The sequence below is a fragment of the Neolamprologus brichardi genome, chromosome 7 (assembly GCF_056152115.1).
Source record: "Neolamprologus brichardi isolate AB-2024 chromosome 7, ASM5615211v1, whole genome shotgun sequence".
Classification (NCBI taxonomy): domain Eukaryota; kingdom Metazoa; phylum Chordata; class Actinopteri; order Cichliformes; family Cichlidae; genus Neolamprologus; species Neolamprologus brichardi.
The window spans coordinates 16,436,646-16,456,374 of NC_142110.1; the positions used below are offsets into that span (position 1 = coordinate 16,436,646).

Below are 19,729 nucleotides of genomic sequence, written 5' to 3' on the forward strand. Positions count from 1 at the left end.
ACAAACTTGACTTTTACTTTATCATGAAATTATTGTCAAAAGTGTAGCTACGCGTTCAAATACTTGTTTCAGGAGGTGGTATTAAAGTTGTCACCGGCTTTTGAAATTACACACCGCCTGAGCTCATCTCGAGTGCTCTGACGCTAATACACGCTGACAACCTGTGCAAGAACTAAAGTTACCGTTAATTCAGCTTATTGTTCAACCTGAGGTAATCACTTTCACTTGCTGCTTTGAAACAAATGCAGATGTCACAATAAGAATAACAATGCTACTGTGCCAGTATTTTTGCAGGTACAAACCGCTCTTACCACTCTGCCAAGCTGCTGATCAACCAAGTGGTAAATTAACAAATACAGTACTGCGCAATATTGTCGAGCCACCCCCTATTTCTTTACATTTTGTTCCAAAGAGCCATACTTTCTTGTCTTTTTGTTAAAGTGGTCTTGAGCAATAGTTCTCAAAGATTTTGAAATTTTGATCATCTGGAAAGAATCTGATTGAAAATGGCCTTATTTTTTAGCATTTCAACAATCCCAAACATGCTGCCAATACAATAAAAGCGTACCTGAGTAGCAGAACACGCAATGACCTCTCTAGAGTATGAGTATGGGATCATCTCGACAGAACAGAATAAAAGGCAGCCAGCATCCAAAGAAGAGCTTTGAATGTCCCTCAAGAAGCCTTTAGAACTATTCTTGAAGACTACTTAGAGAAATGACAAGAAATGCTGCTCAAGAGAGTTCAGGCTGTGCTAAAAAATTCAGGAGTTTATACCAAATACTGACTTTTAAGTTCATGAGAAATGTACACTCTTCTTGCCGTATAAATAGTATATTTCCAATTTTGCACATGTTCCATTTTCTGAGCATGTTTCTATAATATTTAATACTATTTATCAATTCTGCCCAACTATGCCTCACTGTGAAGCAGGGAGAAACTGCCTTTTAGATGGTTTACCAAGCAGTAGTCCCTCCAAAAGAGCCTTCCATTCCTGACAATCCTGCCATCATTTTAACTTTACCTGCAATGTGTGCAAGCTAAACATAAAGTGGCTGTCGCCTGCAAAGACCTCAACGTCAGATGTCAAGCAACATTTCAAGTTTCTGTTGCAGTTAGCAAGCTAATGTTGCAGAAAAATGTTGACTGGACTTTCAACCATTTTCACTGCAGTGCTCTGTAGCTCACTAAGGTGAGCGACCACAAAAAACACAAACACTTGATCTAACAGTGAATTTAAAAGCTGTTGGGATAACTGACCAGCAATCAACAGACTCACAGATGACAACACATGATCTGTATTGACTGGATATTAAAGGGTTTGCTGAATTTTTTTTAAAAAATTTGATCAAGTTTCTCAATCCAAAATGACATTTGTATTCACCTTACCTGTTTTATTAAATGACTATATGATTAATGTTCATATGCACATCATAACAGAGTACCAGATGTATTCACTCTAGTGCTACGTCTGGTACTCTGTTTCCTCCTTCTCTCCCTCCTTGTCTCATCTCACTCCCATGTACAAATACACACATGAAATCTGTCCTTCCTACTTTCTTGAAAATTTAAAATACACCACTTTGAGCTGACTGTCAATGATCTAGAGTTAATTCTGACAAAACGCAACTTGAACTGATCAAAGTGAAGCTAGATCTAACATAATGGAGAACTGATTGCTGTGTCTTGGTACGTTGTGATATGCGCAGTTTGTGTTGTGCCACCTACAATTGTTTTTGACAGTATGTGTATTTTTTCTGCAGGAGTCTGATGCAATCCCATGAATCTCCACTCTCACAAAGGGGTCCAGAGCTTTTCCACTCCTGGGTAGGGGTAGGTTGGACCCACTGATCACCTGTGGACAAACACACACAGAGGTATGCATTAAATTTAAATAAATAATTAGTGAGAACCTCAGAAACAGTAAGAATCAGTAAGAATCAAGAATTAGTAAGAAGAAAAGAGTAGAGAAGAGAAGAGGAGGGAGGGTTTGCAATTACACTAGTCTGGAGAAAGGCAGGCTTATCTGCAGTCGTCTCACACTGAGTTTCCCTCACTGGCCCTGATCAAAGACAAACCTGCATGTACTTATCACGACATGCCCTGCTTGGCACTGATGTAGCCTTACAGTGTCCAGCCTAGAATTACAGTCCCTTTCCTCTTCTGTAGTCACGCTAAAAAACCACAAAGTTTCTGATACTTCACAGTCACAATGGTCCCTACTTGTGAGTTCATAGCTAGCAGGTTGGAGTCATCATTAAATAAACCTTTTGAACGTACTTGACAGTTTTATGCTAAAAACTCTTGCGAAAGCTCAAGGGGAAATATTGTTTTCCTGAACAGATGAATAATTTAATGCTGAGATTGAAGATTGAAAACCCAAACACTCCTACCTAAGTTACAACACCGTCTGCTACTCATGAGTCTGATTCACTGAGTTGAGGGCTGTGTTGAGATTGCGGGATTTTCCCCGAAGTTATCGAATAATACAGAGCGATGATGTGAATAAATAAAGGCGGGGCCCTGGGCACACTAAAACACAGCACGCAACATTCATATTTATGCATCGTGATGTGTGTTGTTGTGCATATTCTATTAGAAGACAATGTCTGACATGCATTTGTTTAACTTGAGCATGTCCTTGTAAAACACTGTCTGACCAAGAAGTATTTTCTTTGTCAGATGTAAGATTTACACAGATTTTCAAAGATTTACAAAAGCGATGTGACAGGAGTTTACCAGATATTCTATTCAGAAACATAAAATAATAATAAGTTAAATACTGCATAACTCAGCCAAGGCTGAAAACTTCCTCCATACCATGGAGTCCCCGGATGCAGAAAATTATACTCGAAAATATGATGCAAGGTGTCAAATATTAAATCCTTCCTAAAAGTTGGATCTGAATTCCAATCACCTTTGAATACCGATCACTTCTAAGTGGGTCTAATATTCACGCCAATCCATAATATCCGTGGTGGTTGTTTTAGCAACAAATTAAAAAGAAAAGAAAGAAAAGCAACACTGTGCATATAAAGCCATGCTGGTTATGGTGTGAAAGTGTACTGATACATTCTACATGCTAACTTTAGCATGTGTCAAATGCTAGCGCTAACATGCCACTTTAGGGTTATAGTAGGTAATGTTTACTGTGGTGACTCCTTTCGCTAAAAAAATTCTTTGCACAGCTGAAGCTGAACAAAACTTCAATAGTTGCAGGCATATGGTTGTCAGGCATTTTGTACATTTAAAATCAGGTATTGAAAGAATTTGCCAATAAGTATACTAGTATAAAATACTTCTTGGCAGCACGGTGGCATGGTAGCTAGCACTGTTGCCTCACAGCAACAATGTCCTGGGTCTGAATCCGGCATCTGGATGGGCTTTTGTATGTTGAGTTTGCAGTTTGCATGTTCTTCCCGCCTCTGCGTAAGTTCAGTCCCAAACTCTAAACACATACAGTTAGTAGTGTTAGGTTAATTGGTGATTTTAAATTGCACATAAGTGTGAATGTGAGTGTGAATGATTGTTTGTCGCTCTATGTTGGCCCTTCAACAGACTGGCAAGCAGTCCGGGGTGTAGGCCCTACCTCTTGCCCTAGGGCAGCCGAGATAAGCTTCAGTCCCTTTGTGACTCTGAATTGGATAAGCGGAAGAGGATGGACGGATGGTATTGTATACTAGTGCTAGTCTAGTGTTTCTGCAGATAAAGGGGGCTTTTTGTTCAGTGCTACAAAGGTTTAATAGGGATGAATGGACATCTCAAGCCTATGTGACTAGATTGTTTCATTGTTGTTTGCGCTTTTAGTTTAGTTGATATATGCTTTAAAGAATGTTTTTATTTTTATACGCCTTATGATCGATCATGAAACTGATATCAGCATAATGATGTTCCCTCCTCTGCCTTTACTTCATGTGATCCCACACTGTGGGATACAAAACCTCAATATCTCTCAAATCTCTTCTCATAAGATCAAATCGTGACAGTTCTCCTTATGAGCTCAGAAAAAGATATGTGACTGTGCTTTTTCGGCAGCTTCTTTCACTTTTGCTGTGTGGCTTTGTACATTACAAGTGCTGCTATTACTGTCCCCCAAGTTGCTTAAAATAATGAAGGAGAGATGATTTATTAATTGGACCCCAGGTCTAATTGCATTAGATCACTCCTGTCTGTCTTTTCCTAATTTTCTAAAGGAGATAATCTAATTAAACAGACACTCTTGGGGAGTTTTACATCATTGTTGGTTCAGAGCATCCGGCAGGAAAGTATTTAACTGCAGGCAAGAAGTGCAAGGAATAAGATGAGCTCTGCTTCACAGTGCCCTACATTGTGAGGGATATCCACACTTATACATGCACGTGAGTCACACATACCCACAGACAGTCCGGTAACGTTACACCTTAATCCATAAATGCACCATGAGTGGATTATTCAGGGTCTAGTGCTCCATAGGTGTACCTTGAGCAGCAGGTATGTTGATTTACGCTTGTGGTGGCTGCTGCTGGGATCAAAGTGCATCTGGGTGGACATGAGAACTGCCGGCTTCAGGACATAGCCACAACTCCCGTTGTCCTGGAAAAGTCCATCATTAAGGTCCATAGGCAAGCCCGGAGACTGGAAATTGAGTGCCACTGCAAAACACCACAGGACAGTCTCTGAACAATGAAACAAGGAGACACAACACATTTGAGCAAAAATTGCAAATGCCTAAAGCTTGTTAGATAAAACAACCAGCTTGAGATGATCCCTGCAAACCTTCTGTTTTCTAAAGCTCATTTTCATTCTGCAGGAGAGAGTTAAATTATACAATGACTTGAAATGTTTCTGCAACAATGGCTTTCATTGCATCAGGGAGCCATTCACAATTACCAACTGTGCAATGACTGAATGCGCAGTGGGCTGTTCTGCTGTGCACAGTTATGTTTTGGCATGTGCACTGCACACATCATCAGTGACTACAGATTTCAGGCATCAGAATAGAGTGCCAGATTATGTCTCTCTCTGGCTGGACAGAAATCATTGATGAGGGTTGAATAACGTATATAAATAATGCAAAGAAACAATTCGGTTGAACCCCCATGTTGCTCTGCAGCCTTCAGCTTCTCTTTCTGTGCTCTCCCCGTGTGTTGCCGAAGCCCTGTGGATGTTCTGCTCATCTAACAGCAATTGATCCTTCTAGGCTACTGCTTTGTTCCGCAGACTCCTGCAGCTTTGATCACCATCTGCACGGCTCAGCGATCAGCGAGGCTACATGTCAGAGTCAGTGACTGACTGGCTGACTGATGAAGATGTATGAAGAGTATGTGTTAAGACAGAGTGACAGGAACACTGGCAAAGACAGTGTCAGACAGATAAGGCTTGTGACTTTAACCTCATAGGCAATCTGTTACATTTTTAACCAGAGCTTAAGGCCTGAATGCAGATGCACATGCTCAAAGGAAATGCGAAGAGCGAGCTTTATCGAAAGAGCTGATAAAACCGGGTCCAAAAGGTGACGAAATTTCAAACAGGCACGCAGTGGGGACAGAGATCAGGAAGAAGGAACAAGTACAAAGGGAAAGACAAGCCTATATTTACACAGAGGGCGTATTAGGAATGAGACCCATGTTGGAACAAGACACGGATGGACACAATCAAACTCAGGTGAATCCCTGTGTTTGAGGATAGGGAAGGTAATAACCAACGAACAGGAATTAAAACCAAAACAAGGTCATTAGAAAAAACAAATATGAAACAGAAAGAATGCCAAAAAAACCCCCCAAAAAAACCACCAAGCAACAAGACACTAATGATGACAGAGACAAAGGAATGCAGAAGGCAGTGGCAAAAACAACTCTACGAATGCCTAAGAAACTAATGGAAAACAACCATAACAAAATCTGGAAATGCATGACTTGCAATCCAACAACTTAGCTCTGGGGACAATGTCTCGGGGCATTTGGACATAGTTCTCTAATATCCGGGCCAAAGTTCCCGAAACATGTGTTGTCATTGCTTACAAATGCATTTACATTTTAAAGAACTCGTCACCAGACAAAAACCGTTGGCGTCAAAATTGCAATTTGACAAATGCAATCCCCATTTTGCACTCCTCACAACCTGCTGGGAACCAAAGCTTTCTCTAATGCGATTGGTCAATGCTGTTTCGACTGCAAAAAGACTGCAAACGAAAACCAGAGTGTTGCAAATATCGTCCTTTGCCAAGAACCTGTTTACGGAGATTACCTCAAGGATGAATCTCGGGGAGGACAGGTATGTCATATGGAGGGAAAAAAAAGAGCTCTGATCGAAAGCTAGCTGTAATTTAAAGAAAGGGGGCATTTAGTGGGGTGCAAATCGATTTGAAAAAGATGTGATAACGGCCGGGTGAGGACTTGCTCTGGGGGAAAACACAGATGAGGCAGTCAGGCTGTAGATTGGAATGAAATGTTCTTTTCACAGGTAATCGACAGGACACTGGGCCAGGTTGTTCCCTTTAAAGTTTGACAGTCAGTCTTCTGGGCTGCAGTTTTCTTCATCTCAAGAGTTCATAGTGGACCGAAGTAAAAAAGCAGTTTGTTTGTTTGTGTCAAAGGTATTTTCTTTCCTGTTGACACATTGGGGGGAAAAAATAGTTTTACACATCAAAATTGATACTTTTAGGGTTTCGCTCAAAGAAACATAAGTGAGAGCAAAGCAGTGGTTATTTCATTAAGAATCATAAACTCCTCTTAATATATGTGATCTTTTTTTATTGCCCATTAAGATATCAATAAATACCTTGTTGCTGAATTCACACTGCAGGTCTTAATGCTCAATTCCGATTTTTGGATCAAATCCAATTTTTTTTGTCTGCTTGTTCACACTACAAATAAAATGTGACAGCAAACGCGCTCTAGTGTGAACCCTCAAAGCGGCCCGCATGCGCAAAGGAAGACGTCACACGCAACGCGCTCTGTTTAGACCCAGACCACACAGTATTGTTTGACTGATGGCCCTTAATATAAAGACTTGTTTCAGACTTGACGTTTCCCAATTTTGCTTTAAGTTATAAAGTTATTTTGTTATTGACATATGGCCTAATAATCATCCTTATTGCTGTTTTAGAGTGCTTTAGTTGGAAATGTCTGTCAGAATCTGCAGATTATACAGTACAAATAAAATGTTCACGTTTGTCCAACGTTGTCTTCCCAACAGTTTCACTAACATCTACACGGGATGGCCAGGAAGCGTTCGCGATGTCTTATCGGGTGCTTCTCCGGCGCTGATAATTGGCGTCTGTCTTGTGTCAGGGACATGACCATTCAAGACCAAGAATGTGACATGACCATTCAAACAGCAGTCGCTTTCTAAAACATCAGATATGTATCAGATTCAGTACCACATACGAAAGTGACCCAGGTCGGATTTGAAAATATCGGATTTGTTCCGTTCACACTGTCATACCATGATCAGATATGGGTCGCATAGGGTCATAAAAGTCGGATTTGATGCGCTTTCGCTTGCAGTGTGAACGTAGCCTTAGTGTCTTTAATTATTCTGAAATTAAACTGTTTGGGAACCCCTATTATTTATGCCCTATTCATTTCTGTAATTGGATTGGTCTAATTAATTAACTGCTTTCTAAATATTTCCATAATTCTGGCAGCCTTCTTAACTGCATAATAGATAACACTGCATGCACTTGGAATTTTTTTCTAAACTAAATGAATCTCAGAATCTCTAAACAAATAGGAATGTGCATGTGTAGAGTATATACAGTCACTTTAGTAATTCCACATAACAAACCAGTTCCCCCTATTTAAGATGAAAAAAAAAACTATGCAAGATCTCCCATCTGCCCCCTCTGGCCTGTAGCATCCACCTATAGGCTCCAGGGGATGTTATCTCATCACTGCCCAGTATCTCTACTGTAACGCATTTGTGAGTTCAGACGTCAAACTCTGACTCTGTTTTTCTGCTGTAATAAATCAGCCATATCAAATGGGAGCTGTCTGACTAAAATATATTTTGTGTACATAATGAGCGAGTATCTGAGTATTCCATGTGAGTCTTCCAACTCACCGAGCTGAGAACCGGCATTCCAAAATTCCACAGGTTTATAGTTTGAGGAAGACATCCTCAAGCCCGTAGGATAAATCCTACTGAGGAACTTCTGGTTGTGTTCAACAAAATCCGAACCTGAAAGAGAGACGGGACAAACAATGCATCAATGACAATGGTCACATTAATCAGAATGCCGACTTGACAGCTGTTGATTTGTTTAATGGAACCACATGACACATTATCTGTAGGGATTTGATTTGTCCTGAGCAGATTATAGACATATCCCACTACTTCTCATTGGAATGATTAAAATTCATTACACTACAGCTCAAGCTTTTGGTTTTGTCAACCTTAATGTGTTGTTTTTATTCAAATATAAAGAATTGTGATTGTAAAACATTGCGGAAAGTGAATCGCTATACTGTTTAATGTAAAAAAAAAAAAGGGAAGATAATGTCTCAAGAAATTACATTTTGATCCATGTATAATTATCCTCCTTCTGAGGACTGAAAAGCATGGCACACAGCTTCAGTCTATACATTATCTTTAACACAGTAGCTGTTTGATTTTCCTGCAGAGATTGTCGAAACCACCACGCTTTTGAGCTAGATTTGCCGAGACTGCTCATGGTTGCTGACACCCGAGTCAACCAGCTCATAATGTAGCTGTATGTGTGGAAAAGTGTCATTCCTCCTCAGCAGGAAACAGATTTCATTTCTCTCTATCACTTTGTTTCTCCAGTATGCTGCAGCTTAGCGGCGTGCTGACACTTTAAGTGATTATCCGCTGATTTGAACCTCTGAGGGCTCTTTTCACTTCCCCAGCAATGAAAGTACGAGTCACATTTCTGGGGTTTTTTTCTCATGCTTTATTCCTTAAAAATTACTTCCTTCTAATGTATATGTCATGTTCAATATGCCTTTGCTGTTCTGGGAATTTATAGCCGGTATACTGTAATTGCATTTTCCATCCGAAGACTCCTGGATGAGAAATGTAATTATGCACACTTAGCACTTTGCAAAAGTGGGATGATAAATCAAGAGAAATCTGCTGGGATCACCCGAATAATATTTTGTAACATTTCCAATTACAAATACACATCCTTTATTACTTTAATCTATAAATCCTACTTCTCGTGTTTAATGATTTCAAATCAATAAATGACTCTACCTGAAGCTTTGAGTAGCTTGCAAGCCTTCTTCTCTTCCATAGATGTGTTCTCATAACAGTTTTGATTGTCCCTGGAGTGACTAAAACTGATAAACTTGACAGACCTTGTGTATATAACAAGGTCAGACAAAGCCTCAGCTACCACCACCTTCTTCTTCTACTCAATGCATTAAGGACAGAAGAGACAAACAAAAAACACCATTGAAATTCCAGTAACAGTTCCAGGTTGAAAGCTATGCCTTTTTGCCCTCATGCAAAATGCCTTTACCTTTACATTTCAAACATTATTTTTTGTAGATGATTTCTTTTTTCTTTTTTAAGCTGACTGGAAAAAATAAAATAAAAACAAAAACACCCTGACTTACTTTCTTCTTTGACCCTGCCTTTCTGGGAGACCAGAACTTTGCCTTTGTTTGATGATCCTCTTCCTCCTCCTCCTCCTCCTCCTCACCCTCATTTGCACTCTCCTCTCCCTCTGCAGCATCCTCTGTCTTAATCTGATGCTTGAGCTTTTTATTCTTGATGAGGATCTTATACTTCAGGTCCTGGCAATCCTCCACAGGATCAAGTCACACATGAATGAATGCGAACTAACATCCACACAGCACTTTTAAAACACGCCACATATTTGCATCAGCCAAACTGTTTCTGCATCTTCAAACTTTGGGCACAAACACCAAATTTTTTTCGGGTTTTTTTTTTTGTTGTTGTTGTTGTTGCACCAACCACCCCACTCCCACCGCTATGGTCTGCCACAAAGACGCTGTTCTTCAAAGAGTCACATCCACAGCGGGGCATACAGTACATACACACAGTTAGAGCAGATAAGAAGAAAAGCAAGAGAAGCAGCAGGTGTATCAAATCACCGAATCGAACATCTGCTCCTGCATTTCACCGTCCGGACTCCATATCTGTTAGTAGTTTAAAGGGCTCTCTTTTCCAATGAGCAGCAATATGCTAAAAGCCAAAAAAAGAAAAAAAGAAGAAGAAACATGGTCTGGAGGAAGCTCCACATTAAGTGAGTGTCAATGCATGCTGTATGCACAGGCAAATTATTCAAACTAATTACAGATATGCCAGCATTAACAACCTGTAAGAGACCATATGGTCTAAAAATTACAAGCTTCATAATTTCACTTGGCCCCTTCACTTCTTGAAATTTCCATCACTTGTACACAAAATTATATAGTCTGCAGAGCTAAAATTGAGGCTTTGCTTATGTTGATGCACTTTAGGAAAGAATAATTGGTTCTTGAGGGGGGTTTCGCCTCACGCTGACAGTAAAAATAGAATAAAGTGGCGTAATAACATGTTAATTAACTGTAGCTTATTTCTAATCCCACAATAACTCTGGATAATTGAAAATTGAGCCAAGACAACTGGCTTTTCCATCTTTTCCACAGCTTAGAAAAGTTGTGTAAACAGCTTTAAAACCCTTTGATGTAACTAGTAGGAGTAATGAGGGAATCCTGAAAACCACAGATTGGTTCCACTTTTATAATTAGATAGTAACTTGAGCATGTGTGAAGCTGCATAATTTTAAAACATGAAAACTGACTGAGTGTCCCAGCTGCAGGGGTTAATAGTCAAGATGAAACCGTTAGAGCTGAGGCTCCTATGTAAGCCTGCTACTTCCAAAGTCATAAAGATAAAAATGATATGGAGAATATGTGCTCCAAGGATAGAGCACAGCTCATTTTTGCAGCAGAAATCAGAAGTACCAAAGAGATTCTCATGAGACCGCACACATTCATCCACAAAGCCTTTATCCTCCTCGTCATAGTCAGTATACTGCAGTCTCATTGTCTTTCATACTGGTCACTTCATAATGAGCTGTGACAGATGCTTTCAAAGGAGAAGTCGGCTCGAGTGCCTCAACAGTCTCAAAGTGATGGACACTTATCAGGGTCTACTACGTTACATTAGATTTGTGACTCTCTGAGATTAAAGAGGCATGCAAATGCAGATGTCCATTTACCCCGCATGCTTGCGGAGGACAGGGAGCCTGGGAAGCCTAGGAAAGGAGACTAATGAGGCCCTTTGTGACGATGAAAAGGTCTCACTTTGTTCTTGTTTTGTTTTGCTATGGCATACAATGAGGATTTACAGGTGCAAACACCATCATTCTTCTGCTTGTAACAGCTGTTCTACTGTTAAACACAGATTCATCTCCTTTCTTTCTTTTTTTTGCTACTCACACAGCCTAATTCTCACATCTTCTGAGTCTTACATTTGGACTTGGGAGGTCTCCCGCAGTTGGGTGATCCAAGGGAGCTATCAGCAGGTTTTCCCCCAGGATAGAGATAAGATACTCGGCCATGACCTCCTGCTGCTCCCGGGAGCAATGGTTTTCCAAAGACAGAATCACTGGATAAGCAGACACCTGTCAATAAAAATCCAAACCAGAAAAAAAAAAAGAACGTTTAGACCCTATTACCAGCAACTTGACTGTTCTCTCTGTATGGTCGTACATCACAGAGAATGGCCTGAAATGCTAAATCAAAGGCAGTTTGAAGGCAAGAGAGGTTATTAATGAGAGCAAATGCTGCTCGGTAGGGTCTCTTGGTGCCCGCAGAGGCAAGAGTGAGTGAGCTGGCTGCTACGCCAGAAGCAGTAATCATGTAACAAACTACATGCTGTTACCTCAAAGGCGTGCTGCCCCACAGTGGTGATGACATCCTTAAAAAGTATCTTGCTGGTGAGGGTGTGGCCATGGTAAACTACGGGCTCCATGTCTGGCCCATCCCAGCAGTCAATCTCCAGGCAGCGACAGCCTTTCCTCAGAGCACTGTTCCAGACAGAAGCACACACGCGTACAGACGGTATCTTATGCAAGATTGCTTTCTGACGATGGAGGAAAAAAAACTTTCACAAAGAGGTTGGGGCAAATAATCACTTTGCTTATAATATTTTTTTCATGCAACACTGACACACAGTTATATCCACCTTTTTCTCCAGACATTTTCAATCAATGCTTGTCTAGAAGTTATTTGTGTTTTAAATGGAGCCCGGCGCATGCACAGCAGCTGCAGTCTGTGTCAGCTTTCAAGTGCTTTTCTTTGTAGTAATAAAATGTCACATAAGTGTTAAATGAGGCTCTGTTATTGCAGGCAAAGTTCATAGCATCACACTGTCAGTCTTTTGCTTTCTTTGGTTGAGTTACAGCAGACAGTAAAATAGTCTTTCCAGGTGTGATGTCATCATGCCTTCACAAGTACCTGTGCTCACATTCGGTATCAGGTAACCTGCACTATAGTGCTCTGAGTCAGTTACAACATGCCCAGCTAAAACTTTAAACAGAGACACAAACAAGATTGCATAAATACGGGTTTTCTGGCAGGTTGAAGTCAGCAGTGCAAAAAGTCGATCAAAGGCCATTCACGCACTTATAAAAAAAGTCTCAGTCACTGACAGATTGCTAGCTGACTACAACTACTGACCGATTGTACATTAGTGGTTTTGGGTGAAAATACACGTTTTTAAACGAATCTTTACAAGTGCTTTCAGAAGCATTTTTGAACTTCTGAGAGAGCCAAGCTAACTCTTTTCTTCAGCTTCTATTGTAATGCTAAGTTCCAAAGAAGGCTTACTCGTCTTTTTAGCTTTGATGCTTTGAAATAAAACTAGTGTCACCTTTTTCTGGAAAAGGGGGACCAAAGTGTGCAGTTCTCAACATTATTTTTTTTTACAATTTACCTAACACAATTATCTCATATCACAGTTTTTGAAGTGAGAGTTAATGTGATACATACACAGCCACAGTTACGCAATCTTCATTTTAACAAGTACCAGGGTGCATATTTTTGATGCATTCCTCGTAACTAGTATACATCATGTTATTTTCATCCCTCTCCCACCTGTGAGCTAGTGGGATTTCTTTAAAGCAGCTTACTGTTCCTGCCAGTTTGCTTTCCTCTCAAGATCATTGCATCATTATCTAAGTAAACCAGAGCTCTCGGGCCGCTGGGTTGAAGGGTTCGCTCTACCAGTCAGCCAGGGAACTCAGCACTTTCACTGGAACCATAAATACAGCACTTCTGCTTCCATCAGCCTCTTTTGTAATCACCTCCATTGTCCCATAAAGGCACCACAGCAATTTCACTGTCTGCCTCAGCACAGGACTGGGTCAATGAAACCAGAGCGCAAAAGAGTATCCAAATGACAAACATGTAGGCCAGGAGAGGGAGACTAATGTTGTGTTTTGTGTTCTGCTATTTTGCTTTTTTAAAAAAGATTGTTTTTATTTGTCATAATATTTTACTGGTTAAATTTGCTAATTTGCTAGTAGACTTTCACCAGTATTGGCATAATTTTACATATAAATGGGTTGTGCAAAAATGTTACGATCTATAGATTATTTATTATATGACGTTTGCTATTTCTTGTCACTAAAGGCATTTGTAGCACCGAAAAGTAAAAATTTTAGAAGTAAAAAGCACCCTTCAACTATGTTTTGGGTTATGACGTTAGATTATTTGTCTACAAGAGGGCACTCTGCAACTTCCCTGTTGGCAACAAATGTTTGAAAAGGCACATATATAACAACTAGTCGATTCTGTGCAATGCAACAACAGGCACCACAAGGTACTTTATATTGTAAGGTTAAAACCCTAAAATAAATGAGAAAAAACACCAGACAATCAGAAGACCTCCTATGAGCAAGTACTTGTTGACAGTGGGAAGGAAAATCTGCAGTGCTTAGTATGTGGTACAACCTGTCAAAGAATGTGTGTCTGTGCAATGAAGCCGTGCAGTTTATGAATACAGTTTGCTAATCAAGCTTGGAAGCCTTAGCTGATAACTTAGAACTCTATTCTTCTCATTTAAAGTAGCTCACTTTTGGCTCCAAAAAAAATAAATATACAAAAAGAACATGGAGAAGGCCAAAAAGATGAGTCAGAATTAAGAAACCGATGGGTAAGGTCATATTGACTACATCCATCTTTTATATACAGGCAGCAAATACACCAGGAATCACAAAAAACTATCTTCAGAGGCAAGAAGAACAAAGAGTCTAAGAACTGTTGATATATCTCCCACAGAACCCTGATCTCCATTTCATAGAGTCAGTCTAGAGACAGAGGGCACTGAAACTTAAAAGCAAAGGTTGGATACACCAAATATTGATTATATTTGAGTGTGTGTGTGTGTGTGTGGGGGGGGGGGGGAAGGGGGGTTCCCATTTGCTGTGCTTGGTATAGCATACTCGACTTATCCACTAAAACCTATTTATGATATAATCTATTCAAAGCATTCTCAATTTAACTTCAGTGCCTTAAAACATATTCACAGTACTCCCTCTGGCATTGGGCGAGGCTTTTTAAAATACTGCTAAGTGAAGAGGAACACTGTATGTAAACATTGCTTCCCTACCTAACATAGGCATCCAGGCTGCTTTGCCCTACTAGCTGATCTCCGGTCAGGTAGGTGTTGTGTGATGTGGAGATGAAATAGCTGGTAAGAGGCTGGTTCATGTCCTGGTACACTGATGTGTGGGCCTGGTTGAACACACAGCACTCTTTGGACTCCATGTACCTGAGGAACCCTTCAAAGGTCATTGAGCTGTTTTCTCTGGCTGGAAGAGGAGGAATTGAGAAGACTTAAATTTCATCTTTAAGGATTAAAAAGAGAAGAAGAACAGCATCGACAATCAAGCCAGATAACTGCATTTAATTTCTATCTATACCATGTGACTTTAATAGTAAAACAATAGTCCTTCTTATAACATCTCTGGTAGAGTTACGGCTGGTGTGTTATAGATATTTGGCCATAAACCTCTTTGATGATCATGCTAGATAATAAAGTTAGGGAATCACTAAAGTCATTATAAGTCATCCTCCTACAGCCACAAGTAGCTGGGTGAAATTTCGTGACAGTCCATCAAATAGCTGTTTAGAAATTTGAAATTAGATTACAGCAGAGGACTGACCAGTGGAGCGTCTCCAGAGCCATGATGTAGCCTCTGTGAAGTTTCTGCTGGTAATGAATTGTGATGTCACAAGTGTACTGTAATTATCTTTAGTCTGAGGTGGGAATAAAACTCATTCAGCTGAACAGTCAGCTCAAACGATGAATTTAAAGGAAAGAAATCTGACATTAAATTAAAAAAGAAAAAAAAAAGACTGCATTTCATTTGGGTGAACTAACTGTGGGTTCCTGGTATTGTGTAAGCTGATTCAGTGCCATGTCTAACTTCATTAATAAAATATCTTTCACCACCATCAGAGCTCTCCCTGCTCTGACAAACTGTCTGCTGTGAAAACGGTTGATTTTACTGGCTACACTGTTGATGATTCATACCAACTGTACCTGCTTTTACATTCAGCAGTTTGGATGATTTTCTGATTTATTTTGAATAAAATCACCAACTATGCTATGATTTAACCCTTAAGGACCCACAGTGACACTGGTGTCACTGCCTCTTTACACTTAGAGACTTGGTTATATATGATTCATTTGATATAAGACCCCCGTAATTTTCATGAAAGTAGAAATAGGTCTGGGCTCTTAAGGGTTAATAGGTTTTTTTTAAAAATTGCAATTCCTCTACGAATAACTGAGTTTGTTGAGAGAAATGTGTGATACAGTTTTCATGCAAGTGCAGAAAAAGAAAAACATGAGCACATTTGTTTATGCAAAGAATGGCAGAAAGTGAGGTCTTCTGTTAGGGTTCCTTAATTATGACGCAAATCTGTATGAACATCATTGGACAAGCTTATTTAATTCAATTACTCTCAAGCTTGGGCAAAACAGTGGGTTTATTACACGTTAAAAAAGAGCAGAAATATATCTTTGAAATAAAGTCGAAAGACTTTTAAAACCTATTTACTGTTTTTAATGTTTCACACCACAGTTGGCATGTTTGCAGTTTTGTTGTGCTTGTACAATTACAATGGAGGTCTGGAAACTTGATTTACTCGAACTTAATAATAATTCAGAAAGAGTAACACCAAAATCCTTTTAAAAAACTGAACTCAACTCAACGTTAGTAAACTAAAAGTATGTGTTTCGAGAGCTCTTGTTCTGATAATTAGTGAAAGACAAAGGTCTAACTGAAATTAAAATTTAATTAATTTGGACAGCCCTGGCTTCTGTGTATTAATGGCACAGCCTAGTTGTAAGTCTTTTATCTTCTCTGTTTTGCTGTTTGTGTTGGTGTGAATTAGCCCACAATACACTGGACAACATCCATTAGCCAGGTCCATTAGCCTAAGGCTGATGTGCCTTACTCTTCCATTTGTTTTTCTTTCCTTCTTTCATTTTGCCAGCCAGGCATCACAGCCTTTAAATTCTCTTACAACTAAATTAGCATCCTTACGTGACAACACCAAAGAATAGAGTATTTTTTCCCATGATAATGAGCAAGCCAAAAGACATTGTCCACATTTCTCCCTTTACTCACCTGTCTCGTTGATCTCAAATCTATCGATCAAACTCTCTGCTTTTTCTTCATTTGCTGTGAGTTCCTTCTGCTCCTTGTGGAGGAACGTCAGCAGTGCACAGACACTCAAAGTTTCCAGTCCTGCAGCGTAGACTTGGTAGAGTTGATGGATTTCAGCTCTCCTGGAGGGGGGCTTGCTTTTCTTCATCTATCCCTGTGCACAATTATACAGCCTTGCAATCTCTTATTGTTACTCTTATTGCTCTATTTATTCTCAATTCCAGCTCCTACAGATTGGCTGTTTGCCCATGTAAAACACAGATTATAATTAATCAGCCGATTACAGATCATTCTGATCTTAACTCGTTATGTGTCTAAAGCTTGTCCACACAATCAGTTTCTTCTGTTCGAACCTCTTCACCAGGATGGGTAAGACGAGAGGGCTGTCAAGGGATGTCAGGGACAGGATTTTAGACCTGCAAAAGGCTGGAATGAGCTACAAGATCATCAACATGATGAGAATGTGGTGTAAGGTGGTGGATCAACCCAAAATTACCAAAGAGGAGTGTGTTAATGATTTGAAAGCAATTGGGACCACAGTCAACAAGAAGACACTACACTGTAATGGTTTGAAATCTTGCACTGCCGGCAAATGTTCTACTGCTCAAGAAGGGTCTTTCAGGGTCCTGGTCTTAACTTTGCCAGTGAACATCTAAATGATTCAGAGAATGCTTGGGAGAAAGTGCTGTGGTCAGATGACACCAAAAGGAACTGAAATGCTGCGAATGACTCAAAGAACACCATCTCCACAGCATGGTGGTGGAAATATTATGCTTTGGGGCTGTTTTTCGGTTCATGACAACTTCACCGCACTGAGGGGCCAATGGATGGGAGTACTGTAAAATGTTAGATGAGAACCTACTTCCCTCAGCCAGAACACTGAATATGACTCATTGATGGGTTTTCCAGCAGTTCATGGAGTAGTCTAGCTTCTGCAAAGACTAGTGGGCCAAAATACCTCTTGAGGTGTGTGTAAACCTGGCAACCACCTACAAGAAACAACTTACTCCTGTACTTACCAACAGTGATTTCTCCACCAAGTACTAAGTGATGTATTGCTTGGGGTATCAAATACTTTTTTAACTCAGTGACATGCAAATCAATTCATAACTTTTATGTGATGTTTTGGTTGATATTTTGTCTCTCTCCATTAAAATGGAACTACCATAAAAATTAGAGACTAATCATTTCTTTGGAATTGAAACAATTGCAAATCAAATAGTACGCATGAAATGTAGGAATGCTCATGACTTTCTGCAACACTTAATTTCCATAATGATAGTGCTGAAGGAAGAAAGTGCGAGATTTAGGCCCATAACAGCTTAAGACTTAACAGCTTAGAATATTTTTCATGTCACCTTTTAGATATTTTACCTTCCCGTTTCAGAGACACAATGCACCGCTTGCTCTCCAAAAATACACAGGAAGTAGTGAGTAGAAATGTCGAGCCTGAGATGCATCTCAGCATTTACCTCAGCTCACTGTTAAAACACTACTTTTTTTTCCAAACTCAGCATGAGAGACAATAAAAGAGAAGCCACGGTGTTTGCTCTAGACAAAGTTCTCCCATCCTCTCATCCTCCATGCCTCCCCCCCATTGCCCCCATCTCCTGTCTGTATCTCTTCCATCAAATACTAAGGGTACATCTCTGTATAACTTTCTCATTTTGGTCCCTCTCCTCTCCCTGTCATTCCCTTCAGTCAGTGAGACAAAAGTGTCTGTGACTTTCTCTGACTTTGTGTGTCTCTTTCCCTCCACGGCTTTCATCTCTCTCTCTTCTGCAGCCCTTCACATTTCAGACATACGCCTCAGCCCTGCAGTGGGCTTGGTACCCCACTGCATCTGTCACCACAATGAGAGCAGCACGACGGCACAGTACTGCTCTCTCCGTCATTAACGTTTCATGCAGTTACGTTAACTTTATCAACAGATCCCTTTGATTAATAACTGTCCAGGAAAACTTGGCAGTCTTACATAAGATATAGATATAGATATAGATATAGATATATAGATATATAGTGCAGCTAGTCTATTCTCACACAGACTAGCTGCGCTATTTAGAAAAGAGCTGGGGGAGAATAAGTTAGCTTAGATGCTGTATCGATTTGAGGCTGAAATGTTTCAGACAACTGTTTCCTGAAAACTCAATGTCATAAATAAAAGCCTACCTCGGATATGGAAGCTCTTGGAGTCTCTGTAGTATAGGTATTTGGAACAATATCGGGGTAAAAATAAATTAATAAATAATCTCGGTTTTCAGCGGGTTTCTGGGGTAGTACACAAAGTTGTTGCCATAGTGACAAGACGTTGTCGTTATGAGGTCAAGTGTGGAAAAAACACATAAATACACACAGCTTACAACAGGAGGATTATACGCCTTATGTCTTCCTAGCTCTCACATTGCCAGGCATCGAGGGCGGACTTGCTGGTACCATAAACAATATAAGAAAGACACTTGGCACCTGAATATGAGAGAATTTTGCATCAGAGAAAAGGGTAATGTAGGGCCAGCTATAGTTTCCTGTGGACATAGCATTTTAAAATAGTCTTTATGGGTAGTCAATGAATTATCCAACTGCTGAGTCTTCACAAGCAGTGTGTATGTCCTGGTGACCACTGAAATTGTAATAATTTTAATAATCCTTTGCACTGAATGACCGACCCTCCCTTAGCCTGATCCTGCTGGAGGTTTCTTCCTGTTAGAAGAGTTTTTCCTTCCCACTGTCAGCAAGTGTTTGCTCATCCAGGGCCATTTGATTGTTTGGGTTTTTTCTCTGTCATTGTAGGGTCTTATATATGCTTAGAGAGAAACCCATATCTGTCCTTCTCACGATTAAAGCCAGTCCTGTAACCTGCATAGCATTAGGAATCCCCCCTTGGATGGCACAAACATACTCTTTACCCCACATTTAATTTGGTAAAATCTTCTCACCCTATTATCTCTTTTATAGAGGAACTCTGATAATAAATTATGTAAAAGAAGAACTTTTTGCCTTCATGTTCCTGCCCGCATGGGGACAGTTTCACAAAGACATTTTATAGTTTCAGACTGCTCAAAAATTTGCTAATGCAAGTTCGGCACTTTCACAGTT

At 40.0% G+C, this 19,729-nt stretch overlaps 1 protein-coding gene across 3 annotated transcripts in view; it reads right to left on the reverse strand.

Moving 5' to 3' along the window:
* The window catches only part of LOC102793110 (1-phosphatidylinositol 4,5-bisphosphate phosphodiesterase zeta-1-like), a 21,165-nt gene extending 2,027 nt beyond the window's left edge, over nucleotides 1–19,138 (reverse strand). The window contains exons 1-11 of one of the 3 annotated variants that reach the window (XM_087843220.1): nucleotides 18,806–19,138; nucleotides 16,940–17,052; nucleotides 16,598–16,790; nucleotides 14,569–14,770; nucleotides 11,839–11,983; nucleotides 11,426–11,578; nucleotides 9,561–9,749; nucleotides 9,196–9,352; nucleotides 8,044–8,160; nucleotides 4,459–4,631; nucleotides 1,729–1,855 (exon numbers count right to left, since the gene is read on the reverse strand). In XM_087843220.1, coding sequence (XP_087699346.1) covers nucleotides 1,729–1,855; nucleotides 4,459–4,631; nucleotides 8,044–8,160; nucleotides 9,196–9,352; nucleotides 9,561–9,749; nucleotides 11,426–11,578; nucleotides 11,839–11,983; nucleotides 14,569–14,770; nucleotides 16,598–16,784 — 1,450 coding nt within the window. In that variant the 5' untranslated portion in view covers nucleotides 16,785–16,790; nucleotides 16,940–17,052; nucleotides 18,806–19,138. The remainder of the gene's footprint in view (nucleotides 1–1,728; nucleotides 1,856–4,458; nucleotides 4,632–8,043; nucleotides 8,161–9,195; nucleotides 9,353–9,560; nucleotides 9,750–11,425; nucleotides 11,579–11,838; nucleotides 11,984–14,568; nucleotides 14,771–16,597; nucleotides 16,791–16,939; nucleotides 17,053–18,805) is intronic. The other 2 variants (XM_006782606.3, XM_006782609.3) reach the window with 2 other exon arrangements.
* Nucleotides 19,139–19,729: the final 591 nt, after the last annotated feature.